The 19,565-nt window shown below is 45.1% G+C and overlaps 1 protein-coding gene across 21 annotated transcripts in view; it reads left to right on the top strand.

The window, feature by feature from the left end:
* Positions 1-19,565, top strand: part of BIN1 (bridging integrator 1) — a 139,056-nt gene that overhangs the window by 109,802 nt on the left and 9,689 nt on the right. For 2 of the 21 annotated variants that reach the window (XM_043994887.1, XM_043994890.1), the window contains 9 exons: positions 1,750-1,794; positions 4,634-4,781; positions 7,257-7,385; positions 11,679-11,786; positions 12,736-12,759; positions 15,865-15,987; positions 16,982-17,068; positions 17,389-17,499; positions 18,805-18,906. In XM_043994887.1, coding sequence (XP_043850822.1) covers positions 1,750-1,794; positions 4,634-4,781; positions 7,257-7,385; positions 11,679-11,786; positions 12,736-12,759; positions 15,865-15,987; positions 16,982-17,068; positions 17,389-17,499; positions 18,805-18,906 — 877 coding nt within the window. The remainder of the gene's footprint in view (positions 1-1,749; positions 1,795-4,633; positions 4,782-7,256; positions 7,386-11,678; positions 11,787-12,735; positions 12,760-15,864; positions 15,988-16,981; positions 17,069-17,388; positions 17,500-18,804; positions 18,907-19,565) is intronic. The other 19 variants (XM_043994889.1, XM_043994892.1, XM_043994893.1 and 16 more) reach the window with 13 other exon arrangements.

Here is a 19,565-nt window from a genome sequence, read left to right as displayed (position 1 = left end):
ATAAATCCTTTTCCCATAAATCATGTTCAGTCCAGTGGGGATTTCAGAATCTAGATTTTTTTTATCCTAAATGTTTCTTGTGACAGGATTAATTTTCCTTTGTCTGGGGGTTGTCTATAGGAACAAGAGCTGTATTTGGGGTTTCTACTCCTTAGGGATGATGTATGAATTCATGCATGTGTGTGTGTATGTCTGTATGTAAGTGTATGTGTATATGTGAGTATGTATATGCACGGATGATAGCTTAAGGCCCATAGGGTGCCCTGATAGGAGTTCAGTGTCATTGGGGGAAGAAATAAAGAAGATTCCCTCACTCTCTGGTCTGGAAGAGCTGATATCATGATAGGGGAGACAACCATTACAGCCATCTCTGCCATGTGACCCCATCGTAGTCAGATGGATGGCATGGAAGGAACATGGCTGATTGGGTACCAGGCTGGGGAATGGTTTGTGTTAAGCAGCGCTCATTTCTTAGAAGAGCTTCCTCCTCTTTTTGTGAAGACAGAAGGAAAGAGGTTTAACAGCCCTCAGGGAAATCATTTCCTGAATCAAGGACTTCCTTCAAAAAAGGATGAGAAGTTGGAGAGGGAAAAGTTAGATTGGAGGCAGATTCAGGAAAGAAGGAGGCAACCTTGCTGGGCTCCAGACCAAGGCAGTGCCGTGTCCCAGTGAGGTGAAAAGCCGTATCTTTTCTAAGAGGCAGCATGGGGTGGTGGGAAGGGCAGTGGTCCCAGTGTCAAAAGCTCTGAGTTTGAATCCCACCTCCTATACATGCTAGTTTTGTGAACTTTGATAGGTCATTTAGATTCTCTTTATCTGCCTCCATTTCTTCATCTGTAAAATGGGAACCAATTTTACTTGAACTACCTATCTCACAGGGTAGTTAGTTCAAAATTATGTATGAGCTTTTAGCATTATTCTTATACTGCTTGTCTGTCTCCCCCCACGCCCCCACTTCAGTTCCACAAATATTTATCAATTACCTACTATGTGTAAGGATATTTCATACCAGTGGGGCTGAGCTATAATGTGTCATTTTGAGGATGGGAGAGATGCACATGCAACCTAACTTTAATAGGGGTGTGTTGGAAATGAAAGTTGCCAAGGTCAAAAAAGCATTCATTAGAGAACTTTTCTGATCTAGCAGATTTTAGGAACTGATTGACCCTTTAAATCACATTATACACATATCCTCTAACTATCCTTCCTCCTCTTCACCCCTCAAAGTCACCATTATCTTTAATTATCATCATGCTGAACTCAAACTAGCAAAAAAGACATCTTGGTTATGTATGAAATTATCCTTTTTTTCCCTCTTAGAAAATTTTGACTTGGAGGACAGTGCCACCTAGAAGTTAAGACCCCACCAGGGTCCTTGTCTTAGCTCTGATGTAGACTTCCTATGTGGCTTTGGATAAATCATTGCCCCATGCTGGGCCCCAGCTTCCCAATCTTTTACGTGGCTAGAACAACCTGTATCTTTAAAGCCTGAGGAATGTAGGCAAAAGTGAAATGCTGAAGCCGGGAGCATCCTGGAGGGGGTGTAAAAAGAATCTGGCTAAGTGAGATTCTTGCTAGGCCCTGTGGTCCTGCTCATTGAAGGGAAGAGCTTTGCCTGGTTTGGTTTTGGGGGGCCCCATTAGGAGTGTATGTATCATGGCGTTACCCTAGGGATGGGGAGAAAGGGAGACAGATGACTTTTATTTTTCCCTCCTATAATAAAAGCCATTTGCATCCGGTCCCCCACAGAAAGAAAACTAAACTGTTCTCCAGACTTCGGAGAAAGAAGAGCAGGTACCAGTATATCAAGAGCTGCATTGTGTGGGGGCCCTCAGGGCTCATAAAAACAAATGTGTGGCCTCCCATGATAACCTGGGTGTGTGGAGGGGAGGAGTCGTGTGTTCCCTTGGGGTCTAGAGCAGGCCCTATGCATGGCCTGATGTCCTCTGCCTGGGAAAAGGGGTGGGGGGGGAATGGACAGAACTAACCCAATAACCTGCCTTGGTGTGTGTAATGCTGTTTCTCCTCTTTGCCCTATTTGGGATACATAGAGGCCGGGGAGAGTATCCCAGGGAATTAGAGGCAAGAAATTAAGTTTGGGGGTGTGGTGTTTCGTTGAGTACTCAAGAGTAGGAAGCTAGGCATGAGACAGTCAAAAAGGAGTGAGAACAAAGGGTAGATGCTGATGAGTACATAGAAAAAACCTGGAGGGCAGCTAGGTGGCACAGTGGATAAAGCACTGGCCTTAGATTCAGGAGGACCTGAGTTCAAAGCCGACCTCAGACGCTTGACACTTACAAGCTCTGTGACCCTGAGCAAGTCACTTAACCCTCACTGCCCCACAAAAGAAAGAAAGAAAGAAAGAAAGAAAGAACCTGGTGGTCAAGTTGGTACTGGATGCTATGAATCAAGATTCTAATCCAGAGTCAAGTATCATCCAGAGAGGTCAGAACAAGAGGGGGGGCAAAAGCTGGCAGGCAGTCAGGAACTGGAAAGCAGCCCTTAGACCCTGGAGAGCAGGCCAAGGCAAGCAATCTGGACAGTAAATGGGGTACCAGCAACAAGTAGAACTTGATAGTAGATATAACCATCAGACCGGCCCAGGAAGTTTCTTAAACATTTCCTGTTAGGGCCAGAACCAATCCCAAGTGCTGGTTGCAGACTGTATTACCACAGCTCACCAAACTCAGATGTGTTTGCAAGGCTGCTGCATTCCCTCGAGTTAACCCTAACAGTGAGATCTTCAGTTGGGCCCATCTGGCTTAGAACTCTGTGGCCTCAAGCTGTTGTTGCCTACTCATTCCCCCACTAGTTATTCTTTCCTGGGAGATTCTTACTTCTTCACTGTTACTTTTTTACTACTCTTAGTAGTAAGTACTACTCAATTAGTTACTTCTCAGTCTCTTTTTTTGGCAGGGCGAGATGATTTGAATTTCTTCTTTTTTTAAAAAATTCAAATTAGCGATATGGTATGTTTATTAGTCTTTAAAAAAACCAGCTCCTAGTTTTGTTTTCAATTTTATCTTCCAGTGACTTCTCAGGGCCTCCGTTTTCTAACCTTTACTATGAGGGACTTGGATTAGATGATCTTTAACTTTCCTTTAGACTTTACCTCCCTAGGATCCTCAGAACTGGGAGAGTCCAGATGGAATCTGGGTCCAGATGAAACCACTGGGTCTGTTGAACAGTGTTTGGGAAGACCACATGAAGAGAGAGAGAGAGACAGAGACAGAGACAGAGACAGAGACAGAGACAGAGACAGAGACAGAGAGACAGAGAAGACAATCTTGTCCATGGTGTTTTCTTCACTAAAAATTTCTTTCGGACCAATCTCCACTTGACCCCAAATGTTTAGGCCCTAAAGGAACAGATCAAGGAGTTAGGGAAGCTCTCTGGACTTTGGATTCCGAGTCAATAGCTGCATTCTAATCTTCAGACCTTTGAGTTCTTCTCATGTCTCTCACAGCAGAATGTCACCCCCGCTTTTGTGTACGGTATAAGAAACCAGAAGGGTGATATGGATAGGGTTGGAGGTCTATGGGGGTTAGGAGGTAGTGATGGAGGGGACTGCAGAGTGTAGGTGGCTCTTTCTAGGAGTAGGGCAGTTTTCAAATATTCAGGGGCTGCCTAGATTATCCACTTCCCCTGGCACCCCTCTCCCTTCCCCTCGCATCATAGCCACCCTTTTCTGGAGGAAGGGCAGGAGGAAATAAAAATCAGTTGACAGACATTTATTGCTTACTATGTGCCAGGTACTGTGATCAGTATTGAGGATACAAAGAAAGGTAAAAAACTGTGCCTAACCTCAATGAGGTCACCTTCTGATGGGGGAGACAACACAAAAATAGCCAGGTAGATATAAGATTTGCCTAAGAAGGTCTTGGAGGAGGAAAGAAGTCCCATCCTATTTTTAGAATATTTATTATCAGTAGCTTTCATGCATCTCTGCTTACTTCTGCCTCCTATCTCTATGTATGCTTGAGAATAATCTTGGAATCCCGTGCTGCTTGTCTACAAGAGCATTAGAAGGGAGTCTTTTTATGGCGAGTCTGAGGCTTTGGGCTAGCCTGCCTGCTCTTGGAGTCAGGTCTTAGGCGATCCACGCCAGCTGTCATGAGTAGAATAGGCTTGGGGCTGGATGCCTCTGGCCCCAGAGCTATCACAAAGGCCCAGAGATGGGTTAGGAGGGAGTTGGGGGGGGTGTGGAATCGGGGTACTGTGCCTGTCTGTTTCCTACCGCTCATAGGTGGACTTGCGGCTAGGGAATATTCTGGGAACATCTAGAATCTTTTCTGTTTTCCATTTCTGTCATTGCCCCATAAGCGTTCAAACATGGGCACAGACTCATTGCCCTTTCACATAGGCACACACAGAAGGCACATTCATACTTGAATGCACACCTGGCCTCTCGTTTGTACAGATAACACATTTTCCCATATTCACAGATGTTCTCATTCCCTTTGTAATAAGCCTCAGAGTGGAGGAACATGCAAAGTCCACTGTGGTTTTCTCCCAGGATTCTATTTTCTGGGGGGTTGGGGTCCCTGTGCTTTCATCTAGAGGACCTACCTGCTCCTCTAAAAAGTCACCTTCTGCTCACTACCTCCCATTGTCTCTCTCTCCATTTCTGCAGTGACAATGCCCCCACGAAAGACAACAAGAGCCCCTCACCACCACCCGATGGTTCCCCAGCTGGCACCCCCGAGATCAAGGTCAACCACGAGCCTGAACCAGCCAGCCTAGACACTCCTGGGGCTGCCATCCCCAAGTCGCCGTCTCAGGTACCCCCTTGACCACACAGTCCTTTCCTTACCTTTTGCTTCTGTCTCTACCTGCCTTTCCTTCCTTTCTTCTCCCTTCTCTCCTCCTCCTCCACTTTCCTTCCCTTCTCTCTCTTCATCTTTCCTTTTTCCTTCTTCCCTAAGTGAGGGGATGCCCTCCGTGGGCTTCCCAGTGCCCTCTTTTTCCCACTGAGGAAGGAGGTGAAGTTCTGGATGTTATAGTGGAGGTCCAGAAGGGAAGCCTGGAAGCTCTCAGAGACTCCATAGAATTCGAATACCCATCTTCTTCTATCAGCCTCCTTCCAAGTCCTCCCAGTTGCTGAGGGCCCTTCTTCAAACTCCAAGTCTGGTCACCTCTAAAATGTTCTTGAGTCTCAGCAGTTTTGCCGACAGTTCTGGCACTATGACTACTCTTATTTCCCCCGGTCCCCCCAGTGGCCCAGCCCATCTGCTCTCTCTCCAGTACTTGTTCCTTGGGTGGAGTGTTTTTTGGCTTTGTTGGCGAACCAGAGGCCTTTGAGCCCTGAGGGCCCCACCAGCCCCTACGCTATATACTCTCTGCTCCTGCCTCTGAGTTTTTCTCTCTATAGCTCTGTCCTCTCCTTTATCTCTTCCTTTTATTGCGCCTTTCCCATCCTTTTTCCAGAGTGCATGCTACCACCCTCAGCCTGGTCCAGGGCATGGGGTTCTTCAGGGTCTTCCAGTTTCCAGGGCATCCTGGAAGTATGTGTTACTGTCTTCCTTCTCCCTCCTTCCCCTCCCGCCATGCTGCCAGGTCAAATGCTACCTCCTACCTCCTGTGCTGAGAAATGAAAATTGTTTCATTTTCTCTGCGTTTTCCCCTGAGATTTCCCTGGGGGCTGCCCTATATCAGCAGACTCAGTGTTGGAGGTCATTGGGGATGGAGGATGCTAAGGGAGGGAGTGGAAGGACATGGGGTACCGACCATCATGGCTTCAGAATCATTTAGCCATGCCCAAGGATCAAGGAGAAAAGTGGGAGAGAGAGGATAACTGAAAAGGAAACTAAAAAAGAGGAAAAAATAGTGAAGAGGGATGGGCAATGGAGGGGAGACAGGAGGATGGAATCTTCTGGTTAGTAGGCGGGAGGGCAGGAAAAATAGCCAGGCTCCCCAGTTCCAGAGTCATCATCACCCCCTTTTTAAGGCAAGCAGTGCAATAGAAGGAACTGCTCCCATTTGGGGCTTTTTTTTTTCTTTTTAAAATTAATTTAATTGGGTTTGGATTCCAGGGGAAGAGATGGAGGCTGGCTCTGGTGTGGGTGGCTGCCTTGGTCTTGGGCTTATTGAAAAGGCCCGCAGGCAGAATGATGGGACCACACCACCATCTGGTGGTTGCAGTGCTTCACTGCATGCCAGTTTCCCCCAGCCTAGATATGCTGGATCAGGTCCTATAAGGAGTGGAGATAAGGGAATAGGAGAGAGAGAGGAGCTGGGAAAGGGCATTTGGTACTGACAGAAGGCCTTCCTCTTTGTAATTAAATTGAATTCAGCAAGACTTTATTAAGCACCTATGTGGATTTGGCAAGAGCTTATTAAGTATATATTCTTTCTTCCCCTCCCTCCCTTTTCATTTTTTCCTACTTCTCTCCTTAAGCTTCACTATGTCTTTCTCCACTGTCAGTCTTTCTATTATCTCTTTCCCCCCCCATTTTACCTGCTACATTCTCAGCACAATGAGTTCCGTTTCTTGAAGGGGCCCGTGGCCCTGCCCTGTTGGGTACACCAGACCTAGACACATGAAATAATAAAGAGACCATACAGGAGAGTTTCTGACTAAGAGATAGGTTGCATGGTAGAGACTCATTCATACTTGGTTGGTGCTGGGTTGGGGGTGGGGTGGGGCACATCAATGTGAACTGTAGTGATCTAGGAAGTTTCCATGGAAAAGATGAGCTAGGTCTTACAGGATGGGGGTAGGATTTGGATAGGTGGGAGACATACCTCTCACCTTCAGAGGGTAGACAGGGAGAAGCTGGATAGAAAGAGACAGAAGCCTGGAATGAGATGTCTTTAGGGTCTAAGTTCTGTTAGCTGCTGCTTTCCTCTCTTGAGCAGGTAGGTCCCTTCCTTGGGGAGGGAGCAAGGTTGGTGTTAGATGGATTTGCTTTTTCTTTCTCTCTTCAGTACAATGTTTTGAGGCTTAACTTTTCTTCCTTTTCATCCCTGAGATTGAACTGGCATATTTGGTGTCTGTGTTGAGATGTGATGATTATTTTGCATCTTGCTTCCCCTTTTCCAGCATAGGAAACACCAGGATGGGAGGTGGACCCACTTGCTCCCATTTTCCTGACCGAGGCCAGCATCTCCTGCTCTGTACTCCTTGTCCATGGTCTGTGGTTTGACTAACCAGAGCTTTGTCTCTGTCTCTGTCCACATCTCTCTGCCCCAACATGTTTTGCCGTGTGGTCCCCCACCCCTGTCGTCGGTCGCACCCTACCCTTATCTGCCTGCAGCTTCGAAAAGGCCCACCAGTCCCACCGCCTCCCAAACACACTCCGTCCAAGGAGATCAAGCAGGAGCACATTATCAGCTTGTTTGATGACAATTTTGTCCCCGAGATCAGCGTGACCACCCCCTCACAGGTCAGCCACGGCCATCCTCATTCATTCTCTCTGCCTTCCTTTCTTCCTTTATCATATGCCATCCTTTCCCCCTACTCCTCTACAGGAGAAGTGAGGAAGGAACAGGCGGGGTTCAGAGCATGTGCTGGCAGCTTGGGGTGAGAAAGGCATGGAAATGAATTTGAGCTACTTACTGTCCATATCATATGGAATGATAAGCCCATTTTTACAAAATATGGTCCTAAGGGGTTACGTAGTTAATCTCCCTTTTGTTTTTATTTTTTTAAGTTTTATCACATACCCCTTCAAAGTATGCACTCTTTTGTTTATGTATTTTACTTTTACTTTTATGTCTTGGGGGAAGGGAATAAGCATTTATATAACACCCAATATATGCCAGGCAATGTGCTAAGCACTTTACAAATATTATCTCATTTGATCATTGACCCAGAGCTGGAAAAGACTTTACAGATTTTCTAGTCCAGTTCCTTCCTTTCATAGGTGAGGAAACTGAGGCTCACAGAGAATCATGGAGCTATATAATGGGACCAGTGAGGTGACTCTCCCAGGTTCATTCAAATAGTGACAGAGCTGAGACTAGAACTCAAGTCTTCCCATTCTCAGCCTAGAATGCTTTTCTACCCTATCTTATCTGCCTCTCTTGCTGCTGGGGGCAGATGGGGGTGATGCCAGTTGTGATTCTATGGCTTGAGGAGTAGGGTTAAGAAACCCTTTCTTTTCATTGAGAGGAACTTGGTGTAGCAGAGAGTGCGCTGATCTTGGGGTCCAGAGTGACCTGGGCTTGAATCCTGCCACTTAATTGCCAAATGACCCTATGTGTAATTCATTCAGCCTTCTAAGCCTCAGTTTCCTTATCTGTAAATAGTCTTTATTACTTATCTCAGACCCTTTATAAACCTTAAAACACTTTAGAAATTTGAGCTATTAAACATCTACTGTGTGTAAGCCAGAGAGACATTGTAGTATAGTGGCTAGAATGCTGGATTTGGAGTTAGGAATAGTAATAACACCTAGTGTCATGTAGTGCCTGCTATATGCCAAGCACTGTGCTAAGCACTTTACAAATATCTCATTTTATCCTCAAAACAACCCTGAGAGGTAGCTAATATTATTATCTCCATTTTACAGATAGGAAAGCTGTGGTAGACAGATTAAGTGACTTGCTCAAGGTCACACAGCTATTAAGTGTCTGAGGCCAAATTGGAACTCAGGTGTTCCTGACTCCTGGCCCTGCTCTAGCTACTTATACCACCTAGCTGTTCCTGAAGTCCTGGGTTTAAATCCTGACTCTTTTCACTTACTAGCTGTGTGACCAAGAGCAATCACCCACTCTGAGCCTCAGCAAACTCTCCAAGACTATAAATTAGGGATGGATTGCTTCTTCACTGGTGAAGGGAGGTTCCCACAGTGATGAAATCACAGGAACTTAGTATATTAACATATGCAGGGCTGGATTTTGGAAATATGAGGATGAAACATTGCACAGCCCTCAACCTTACATTCCATTAGGAATAGGCTGCCTTATGAGGCAGTGAGTCCCCTGTAATTGGAGTTGTTTAAGCAGAGGCTCAATGACCATTTGTTGGGGATTTTATAGATGGGGTTCTTGATTTGGGTATTGATCAGACTGTGTGATTTCTAAAGTTCTTTCCAGCTCTAAGAATCTGTTATTCTGTGGACTCCCCCTCCTTTTTGATGAGTCTATGACATCCAGACTGAAAGTCCTGATTCCACTGTTAATCATTAGCGTGGGAGCTTTGACCTGTTATATTTCTGACCTGAGTTGGCTTACCCATCTTTAGGCAGTCTGGTTGTCCTTCCCTCCCATTGTCCCCACTCTTGGGAGCTCACCCTGTTGGTGTCAGATTTCATGTGAACAATTTGATTGACAGCACACTATAGCTCAGAGCTCTAGAACTTGGGGCAATCCATCAGCCTCAGCCACCCTGGTAGCAGGGATTATAGGCGTGCACAACTATTACTGGCAATCGGTGACCCTTTTATAGTTCATTCTGAGTACAATGAATTGGGAAATCCTCCCTTGGGAGTCCACGTTTCAGCTAGATCTTTTTTTTTTTTTTTTTTGAGGCAATTTCCCAGGGTCACACAGCTGACTCCAGGGCCGGTGCTCTATCCATTGCACCACCCAGCTGCCCCTTCAGCTAGACTTAATGGGAGAGACATGTCCTATTACCGGGCCTGCTCCACCTGCCCTCCTACTTTACTAGGAGAAAGGAAAATGCCAAAAGCCCCAGGCTCCCAGATGGCCTTCATCTTCTTCCCCATTTATCTTTTCTACTCCATCCATGCCTGCTACTTGCTCATCATTCACTGCATGTTTTTTCTCTCTTTCATTCTTCCTTCTACCTACTGCATATGTTATATGTTGGTCCGTGTAGTTGGGAGCTTGAGGGCCAAGCATGGTCTCCATCCAGAGCATATTTCCATCCTCATATTTCCCTTTGGTGCACAGAGGGGAGAGAGGGGCCATTGGGGCTTCTGGGACTGGGGGTGAGGGAAGGCCTAGCTTCACTGGACTCGCACTGAGATGTCATCATTTTCATTGGCGACACAAAAGACTCCATCATCACAAGGGATTCTGGGAAAGGCCAGGAGGCCTTTACTCCATAGGGTAGAAATTTGCCTGCTTCGAGGTAAGGGGAGGAATGACTTCTCAGGGGTCCCCTCCTTGGTGTTTGTGTCAGGTTTTTTGTTTTTGAATGACTCTTTGTATTAGGTTTATTGACATTTTGAATCAACAGTGAGGCTATTTGATTTATTTTAGACATCCTCTTGACTCTTACTGACCCTTTTTTTCTAGGCTCATATATTACCTTAGGGCAGCTAGGTGGCACAGTGGATAGAGTGCAGGGCCTGGAATCAGAAAGACTAATTTTGCTGGGTTCAAATCTGGCCTCAGACACTTATTAGCTATATGACCCTGGACAAGTCATTTAACCCTGTTTTCCTCAGTTTTCTCATGTGTAAAAAGAGCTGGAGAGGAAAATGGCAAACCATTCCAGTATCTTTGCCAAGAAAACTCCAAATGGGGTCATGAAGAGTTTGATGTTATTGAAATGACTGAATAACAATAACAAAATGCTACCCTAAATCCATTGGTATAGCATTCTCCTGCCCCTTTCCATGCATGCCCAAACTCTTAAAGTGCTCTAAGATCCAAAATGTCATCCTTCCTTCTCCCACCCATATTCATTCCCTCAGTGCAAATATCTCATCTAGGTGTTGGGACGAAAAGAATTAGGCATGTGTTGACTTATTCACACTAGTATGTAAAATGACTGATACTAATTATAGAGATACTTGCAATTTGAAAAGTGAAGGATTATACTAGCCTAAATAAATTCCTTAACTATGTGGGATTTTGTGCTTTGTGACAAGATGAAATGCCCTAAGTTTAGGCAGTGATATTTTCTGAGCCTGTTCTCTGTTATGTCATATCTCTTCATCCATGGATGGCAAGCCTATTTGGAGGAAATTTGACTCTTGTCCCTAGCTTTTGGTGTTCACCATATCCATTCCTGTGATGTTCAGTTGTTTTTCAGTTGTGTCTGACTCTTTGTGACTCTACACTTGGCGTTTTCTTGGCAAAGATACTGGAGTGGTTTGCCATTTTCTTCTCCAGTGCATTTTATAGATGAGGAAACTGAAGTAAACAGGGTTAAGTGACTTGTTCAGGGTCACACAGCTAGTAAGTGTCTGAAGCCAGATTTGAGCTCATGAAGATGAGTCTTCCTGAAAGCAAGCCCACTGTTCTATCTACTGTGCCACCTCGCTGCCTCTCCATTTCTACAAGTGCATCTCTTATTGCCTCCATCAGAGACAGACTCCCCAATTGGATAAAGTGGCAATCCTGTGGGCAATGGCTATGAGATGGGGAGAGGGCAGTTTGGGAGATACTGAGCCCTTGTCAGATAATGGGAGAATGGGAGGAAACCTCATGGTATACAGAGGGAGGACACAGAAAAGGTGCTAAAGTGTGGTGATTCTCCTTAAATTTGAGGACACATGGGTAATGATGACCAACCTTAGAATGCAACATAAAATTAGCCATTATAATCTTGGAAGCATTGGTTGTGGTCATTCCTTTTCAACCCATCTCATAAGTATCTGAGGAGGAGGAGATCCTAGCAGCGTATGTTGTCTGCAGAGGTGATGTGCCTATGTGCGTCTGTAAGTGTAGATGGTCAGAGAAGTATGCATGTGTCCCCATGTACTCACAACTTCTCGAGTATGTCTAACATGCAAACTGCTTCCTCCTTTTCTGCTGCCAAGTTTGATGCCCCTGGGCCTTTCCAAGAAAATGCCAGCCTGTTGGATCTGGACTTTGATCCCATCCCACCAGTTGCAAGCCCAGTGAAGGCACCTACGCCCTCTGGTCAGGTTGGTTTGTCTCTTGGATGCTGTGGCTCCCAGAATCCCAGTCTAAGGATCATGGAAGACCTTTCAGTAGAGCCCTCCAGGCTGCTTTTCTGCCTTTACTTGACTCCATTTTTCCTTTTGTTAGCCATCTGGTGGAGGCCTCTGGAGTAGTGAGTACTCAGGGTGGCCTGAAGTTTTGTTTTGTTTTGTTTTGGTTTTGTTTTTTTTTTAGTGAAGCAATTGGGGTTAAGTGACTTGCCCAGGGTCACACAGCTAGTAAGTGTTAAGTGTCTGAGGCCAGATTTGAACTCTGGTACTCTTGACTCCAGGGCCAGTGCTATATCCACTGTGCCACCTAGCTGCCCCGACAAGCAAGTTTCACTTTGAAATTTACTGTTAGCACGATTCCAGAATACTCATGAAGAAGCATACTACCTACTGCCTGAAATAGAGGTGATGGACTTAGGGTACATGTTAATCGAGATATATTTTTGAGACCCAGCCAATTTGGTCATTTTTTTTTTTTTTGGTTTGACTGTATTTGTTACAAGAGTTTTTTTCCCTCCCTTTTCAAGGTGAAGATGAGGGATAGAAAAGAGAAAAGGTGGATTTTTATTCATTGGAAAAATTATTTTTAAAAAAGTATCTTGACAGAAATTGGAAAAAAAATTTGTTAGTAATTTGTCTAATTATCCATGATGAGGCACTCTAGTTCATGTGGCTGAATTATTTGCAAATAGATTTCTTACAACTATAGCTGACTATCTCCTTGAATGTGGAGCTGGGTCCTAGATCTCATTGAAGAGCCACCGGTCCCAATTCTTCAAGCCCTTCTGCCTTTAAAACCAGCCCAGCTCAGTTACCGTTGAAGTTGGGGTCTTGAGGGGGAGGGGCTCATCTGGGTGTAACTAATTGCCCGTGTTTGCTGGTCTGCTAAATTTCTCTCTTTATCACCCTTTCACATGCTTAGTCAATTCCCTGGGATCTCTGGGAGGTAAGCTTTGTGTCTCTCCTTTTCAGGTGAATCATTGTTAACTTTTGCTTGGCATGAGCTCAGTCTACTCATCATGCTTTCTCCATGTTGATGCCATTTTCCTGCCCATTGGCTGTAGTGGGTTGTCATTCCAAAACCTCTTTTGTCTTCCTATCGTTTCTCCTGCCTGCCTGCCTAGCATGATTATACCCTAGATCTGATTTTCCTGAGGGCTCATCCTTTCTGGGGGCATTGAAAGAGCACCCAGGACACCCTCTAGGTATAGGTTGCTGTATACAACTGTTTATATTGGTAGAATGTATATGTCATTCTAAGGTAGGGGTCCTTAACCTTCTTTTTGTGTGTGTATGTGAGGCAATTGGGGTTAAGTGACTTGCCCAGGGTCACACAGCTAGTAAGGGTTAAGTGTCTGAGGCCAGATTTGAACTCAGGTCCTCCTGAATCCAGGGTGGGTGCTCTATCCACTGTGTCACCTAGCTGCCCCGGTTCTTAACCTTCTTAACCCCTTTGGGGTCCATGGAGAGATTTCAGAAAGTCTGTGAACTTGGATAGGAAAAATAAATTGCATCTTTATTTTCACTAACCTTTGTAATCCTGTGTATCTCACTTCATGCATTTTAAAACATTCTGAGAAAGGTTCCAGTAAGGGAGCAGTAAGACTTCACCAGATTGCTAAAGGGGTCTGTAACACACAAAAAGTTTAAGAACTCCTGATCTAAAGATTATTGAATCGTAGAATGTTGGATATGTAGATGATCATTCATTTCAACCACTTCATTTTACAGATAGGGAAACTGAGACCTAGAAAGGGAAGTGATATGCCCTAGGACACTCAGGTAGTTAAAAGGCAGGCCTGGGACTAAGGTCCTCTAATACCTGGCTTAATTTTCTTTCCATTATACTATGTTGTCTCCAGTCACTTTTCCCTCTCAACTGGGTAGTCCCATTTATTAGCTTCCACTTATTGTTCATTTCTTCCCTCCAAGACACATGCACGCACGCACGCACGCGCACACACACACACACACACACACACACACACACACACACACACACACACACACACCCCTAGCTGTTTTCTACCCTGTCCTTTTGTGAAGGCAGAGGACAGATCAAAGACCGAGCAAGTTGAAGTGTAACACTCCTTGTATTCATTTCTGGGCTCCTATCTTAAAAGTATCAATTGTGTCCCAAGCAAAGCCAGGACATGTTTTAACAATTATTCAAATCCACCTCAGGAGTCAAAGGGGACAGCAGGACTGTCAATAAGTTATTCATCAACTAGTCTTTATTGACCCTTATCTGTGAATGGCCCAGATGTATAGTAGATGCTATGGGGAACACAGGAGAATACTTGAACCATGTAAGCGGGTTGACAGTGGTTCAACAAATCATATATCAAGCCTTACTTAGTGCAAGGCCAGAAATACAAAGATGAAACATAACACAGTCCCTGCCCTTGAAGAGTTTACAATCTTTGAGGGGAAGTACAGCATGTAAACCAATGAGTACACTATGAGGTGGGGAGTGATGGGAGCAAAGGAGAAATTTGAGGCAAAGTGCTCCAGAGCAGAAGAGAGGGGAGATAATTTTATCTAGGGGGAAATTGCACAAGGTTAAATGGAGAAGAAGGTAGTGCCTAAGTCTTGAATTCTGAAAGGTTAGGATGAGCTAGGGGTACATTCCGGGCATGAAGGATAACCTGTGGGGATGTAGGGAAGTGTGTTTTCTGCAAACAGAGAAAAAGTCTAGGCTATGGTTTAAACCATATGTGTAGTTGGAATTTGGAAACCAGAAAGATTATGGGAGTTGGAGTAGGTAAGGGAGCCCTCTTAGAGAAAGGGGAACTTGAGTAGGGCCTTGAGGGATGGTTGGTCTTTCAAGAGAGGGAAAGGTATTCCAGAAAGGTCTGTGGGAAGGCAAGGGGTCAGGAATGAGCATGGCAATGTGGCTTGGGAGGGAGGGAGCTGTAAGTGTGAGTTGCCTGGAGGGGTTGAAGTAGGAAGTTTACACTGGAGAGTAGTTGGTATTCCTTAGACCACAGGAGAGGGGAGGGTGGTACTGAATCCTAGATGGAACTCAGCTATCTACCTTATCATTAAATGCTCCAGGTCTTTTTGGGTCATTGATAATGAATTTTTTTTTTTTTTAAGAAGTTCACAGAAAGTGGAAAGACAAGTGGGTAGAGAGGGGGGAATACCCTTTTATTTTATTTTTGGTGAGGCAATTGGGGTCAAGTGACTTGCCCAGGGTCACACAGCTAGTAAGTGTTAAGTGTCTGAGGCCAGATTTGAACTCAGGTACTCCTGACTCCAGGGCCGGTGTTCTATCCACTGCACCACCTAGCTGCCCCGATAATGATTTTTTTTAAAAGAGGAAACCACAGAACAGAAAAGTGGTACCTCTTGAGGTGATGCTTTAGCTGGGTCTTATTAAGAAGGACATTTTGGGATCTCTTCAGGACTCTGAGGAAGAAAAGGAAGTAGGATGGTTTAGACCTCACTTCAGTGGGAGAAATGAGGAAATTGGATGGCTCGTGCATCACTTCTGTTAAAGAGATCAGGAAGGGAGATGATTTGGCCACAAGATTTTGCTGAAGTAACCCATCAAAGGAGGGTGCCACACATTCCCAAGTCAGCAGAATGGTGTTCCACCTGTAATCTTACCACTGGCTCGCTGGAATTAGCTTATTACCTGGATCTCTAACTTAGAGATAGCTTTGCTGAGATTATAGATGGCTTTGGGCCCAGCCCAGGGCCTGTGACCCTCCATGGGGAACTGTCATTAGTCACCCCTGACTTTGGGGAGAGTAGGTGGGATAGATAGTCAGTCAACAAGTATTTATTAAGCTTTTGTTATGTGCCAGACCCTGGGGATAAAAAGAAAGGCAAAGACACCCTTCCACCAGGTTAGACTGTAGGTTCAGATGCTGACTCCTGGATTCCATATGCCTCTGTGTTCCCCCTCCCAACCTTTCTCTCTAGGCCATTGCTCATGTCTGTTTTCTCTTATCTTCTTCTTATGCCCTGACCACTACTTCCTTCCCTCGCCTCTCCTATTCCCTTTTTCTCTTCTTCCTCCCCTTCTGCCCATGCCTGTCCCTAGGCTGCAGAGAGTCCAGCTGGCAGCCTGCAATCTGTGGAGCAGGGCCCTGCTGATAGCGCCATCGAAGAGGGCGCATTTCCCGTGGTCTGGCCCAGCCAGACCGCAGAGCCTGGGCCAGCCCAAGTAAGTGCCCCATCCCACTTCCCAACTTGTCCCTGCCCTCCAGATGGAGGGAAAAGGGGGAAGGAGAAGCTGGAACACTTGAATTAAGGAGAACTGAGGACTTCAGAAAAGGCACATGTTCACTCTTCTTTTAGGGTTAGGTGGAGAGCTGCCTAGAGGCAGGGGCCTGTGGAAGCTAGGTGGTTCTCAAGTTCAGCGGGAGGCAAAAGTCACTTGCCACCTCCCCCCAGCTTCTTTAATGCCTTTAACATTAACAGTGCTCATCTTCTGTTCCTGGTAGGAATGAATTACTTCCTAACAATCCTTCTAGGTCCTTACTCAAAGGACCAGGGGAAAGGGGGCAGCAGGAGAGAGAGCACACAGCAGTCTGCAGACCGAGGTCGTAGAAGGAGCTCTTGAGTTCTGTTTAGGACCTCGGGTTCTAGCATTCATTCATTCTTCTGAGGACTCTGTAGTAACCTAATTTTCATCTGCATGTTGCCTGATGTTTTTCATAGCACTTTGACATCCATAATTTCATTTGATTCCATAATGACTCCTGAGGTAGGTGAACCAAGGCTAGAATTACCCTTTGATGAATGAACAAACCAAGATCCATTGAGTTTAGGTGACTGTGCCCGGGATCACTTGGAGAAAGAGTGATTGAGCCAGTCCTTGGCTCTTGGTCTATGCTCTTTACACCACAGAAAAGCCATCCCTGTAGCCTATGGTTTTTAAGTATGAATTCTGGAGGGACTAGGGGAATCAAGGAAGAGGGGAGAGAGAAAAGGTTCCAAGAGGCAGGATCTGTCCAGAGCCTGTACACAGTGTTGGTAAAGAAGGGGTTGGGGGGGTGATGGCTGCTCTTTTTTGGGGGTATTGATAGTAAAGGAGAAGTATCTGCTGATTCTGGCCTGGTCTGCTCTTCGTTGGGGGCAGGGGGGAGAGGAGATGCCTATTCCTACACTTTGGGGCAGGGCCAGGATCTGACGTGGCTCTGGGATTTATGTTGTAGCCAGGAGATGTGACAGAGGCTGGCGGGACGAAACCAGTGGCAGTAGCTGAAGGAGCCAAGGAGACGGCGGCAAGTGACGGGGCCTCTGTAAGACCACAGGGAAGACAGACTTTTTTCTGTCTATTTCTGTCTTTTTCTCTTTGCTTCTGTCTCTGTCTTTCTTTTCCCAACCCACCCCGGTGTGTGAATATTTAAGGCTTAACCCCAGTCCAGTGCTTTGATCTCATATGCTGGACCCACACACCAGTGCCAGTGAGGATCCTTGATGGGCCGGCCTGTGACCCTCACTGACCGCCAAGGTGGATTCTGGGGCTGTGGGGCAACTGTCTTCTGTTACCCTTGCCCCGACTCTCCAGCCAGCCTTCCACAACAACTCCCTGACCCTGTTATCTCTTTTCGTTTCTTAGAGCTCCTTGCCTGCTGTGGTGGTCGAGACCTTCCCAGCCACTGTGAATGGAACTGTGGAAGGCAGTACTTCCTCTAAGAGGTCTGACCTGCCCCCGGGATTCATGTTCAAGGTGAGAGAGGGAGGGAGGGAGGAAGAAGCTCCTTTTTCTTCTACTTGCCTAGTTTTGAGAAGCAGAAGAAGGGAGCAGCTTTTCTGACATTTTCAACAACACTCTACATTCTCCACTAGTTCCTCAGAAAGGGATTCCCCTCCCAGCAGAAAAACTCTTGGAACCTATTAATAAACAGCCAATAGAGTCTTGTACTGGGTTAAATCTCACTTAACAGAATAATCAGCCAATCAATCAACATTTCTTAAGTGCCTGGAAAACAAAAAGAGGTGTCTCCTGTCTCAAGGAGCTTACAATTTAGTGAATGAAACAACATGCAAACAAATCTATAATAAAACAAACTATATACAGGATAAGCAGGCAATAACAGAAGGAAGGCACTAGAATGAAAAGGGGTTGGAAAAGACTTCTTGTAAAAGTTGGCACTTAAAGGAAGCCAGGGAAGTCAGTAGGTGGAGACATGATTATTTAGCAGGTTCTGTTAACAAGGAAGGGGTTAATGTTTGGGGAGGACTTATAAGCCCATGACCTTTCAAGAAATTTCTTTCTTAATACAAATATGCAAATCTGTTTTGAAATTTGACTTCAATAAATTGAGATACTTTTGAGCAAACCTAAACATATGGATACAAGTATTCCTGCACAAAAATTGAATTAGATTATTAACCTAAGTATTAGACAGTCTACAATGTTCCTTCCTTCTGTCTTAGTGAATTGTGAAGTCTCTCCTGGGGCCCCAGTGCGCTTACCACATAGTCATATATGTAGCAAGGGAGAGAGATGCAACTTCTGGTACACAGCCATTGAAATGGGCACTTTTTTGGAATCCTGGCATTTCCTCAGAGGAACTCTTGAGGGTTGGAGGCAAAAAAGAAGAAAAAAGAAAAGAAAATGGAAACACACACATACACACATGTATCACACCCTCTCTATTTTCTAGGCTCTAGCTATGACTGTCTTAAGAGATGCTATCCTTAAAAAGGGATGGGTTTCTTATAAAAACAAATGTTGAAAACTATATCTAAATGTAACTGGAAAAGAATAAAATATTTATATAGAAAAAAAAGGGATGGGTTGATTTTGAATTGAGAAAGTCCTGCCCTATTATCAAGAGAAAACCACTTCTACAAGGCCAGGAACAACCTCCCTTGATGCCTCCTTTTCCCAAAAGACAAAAGCAGAAAAGAGTATATAGGCAAGTGTTGGGTTGTCAGGTGTTTAAAAACAATTAAAAAGTTCTTACATTTGTACCATACCAATCTGCAGTCTGCAAAGTTCATCCAAGGTCTTCCTCCCCCATGGCAGGTCCAGGCACAACATGACTATACAGCCACTGACAGTGATGAACTACAGCTGAAGGCTGGTGACGTGGTGCTGGTGATTCCGTTTGAGAACCCAGAGGAGCAGGTGAGATGCTAAGGAGTCCAGCCACTGCTCAGCCAGCCTCAATGGCAGCACTGACCACAAGAGGGCAGCTCAGACCACAGAAAGAACACACTTAAAGTCCCTGCCTAAGGGAGAAGGGCTCTCCAGAAGCCATCACAATGGTCTCTTATCCTGCTCCTGGGAAGAACTGGCTATCTCTGATTCTTCCCACTTTTCTCTTCTTTTCTTTCTAATCTCCCTCCTTTCTACTTCTTCACTCTTCCTTCCCTCCTTCCTTTTTCTCCTGTCCACACTTTCTTCTCTTGCCTTCCACTGTATCCCCAGTGTTTGGCATAGGAGGAACTTAAGAAGTACTTGCTGATTGTCATTCATTTCTTCCTCCATAGCTCTCCCACAATCACTCTTTTCTTACTCCCACTCCCACTCTTTTTTAAAAAAATTATTTATTTTAATTTTTTTCAACATGTGAAGATATTTTTTGAGTTCCAAATTTTTTTCTCACCTTCCCTTCCCTCTCCCCCTCCAGAAGTAAGTAAGCAATTTGATATAGGTTACAATCATGTTAAGCATATTTCCACATTAATTAGAACAGAAGAAAAAAAAAAACCAGAAGAAAAAATAAACAAGAACAATAACAAAAAAGCAACAACAAACCACTCTCACTTTCTCCCCTTTGTCTC

Source organism: Dromiciops gliroides, chromosome 3, assembly GCF_019393635.1.
Source record: "Dromiciops gliroides isolate mDroGli1 chromosome 3, mDroGli1.pri, whole genome shotgun sequence".
Taxonomy (NCBI): domain Eukaryota; kingdom Metazoa; phylum Chordata; class Mammalia; order Microbiotheria; family Microbiotheriidae; genus Dromiciops; species Dromiciops gliroides.
The sequence above is the reverse complement of the archived record's forward strand: the minus strand, read 5'-3'. Positions and strand labels throughout refer to the sequence as shown.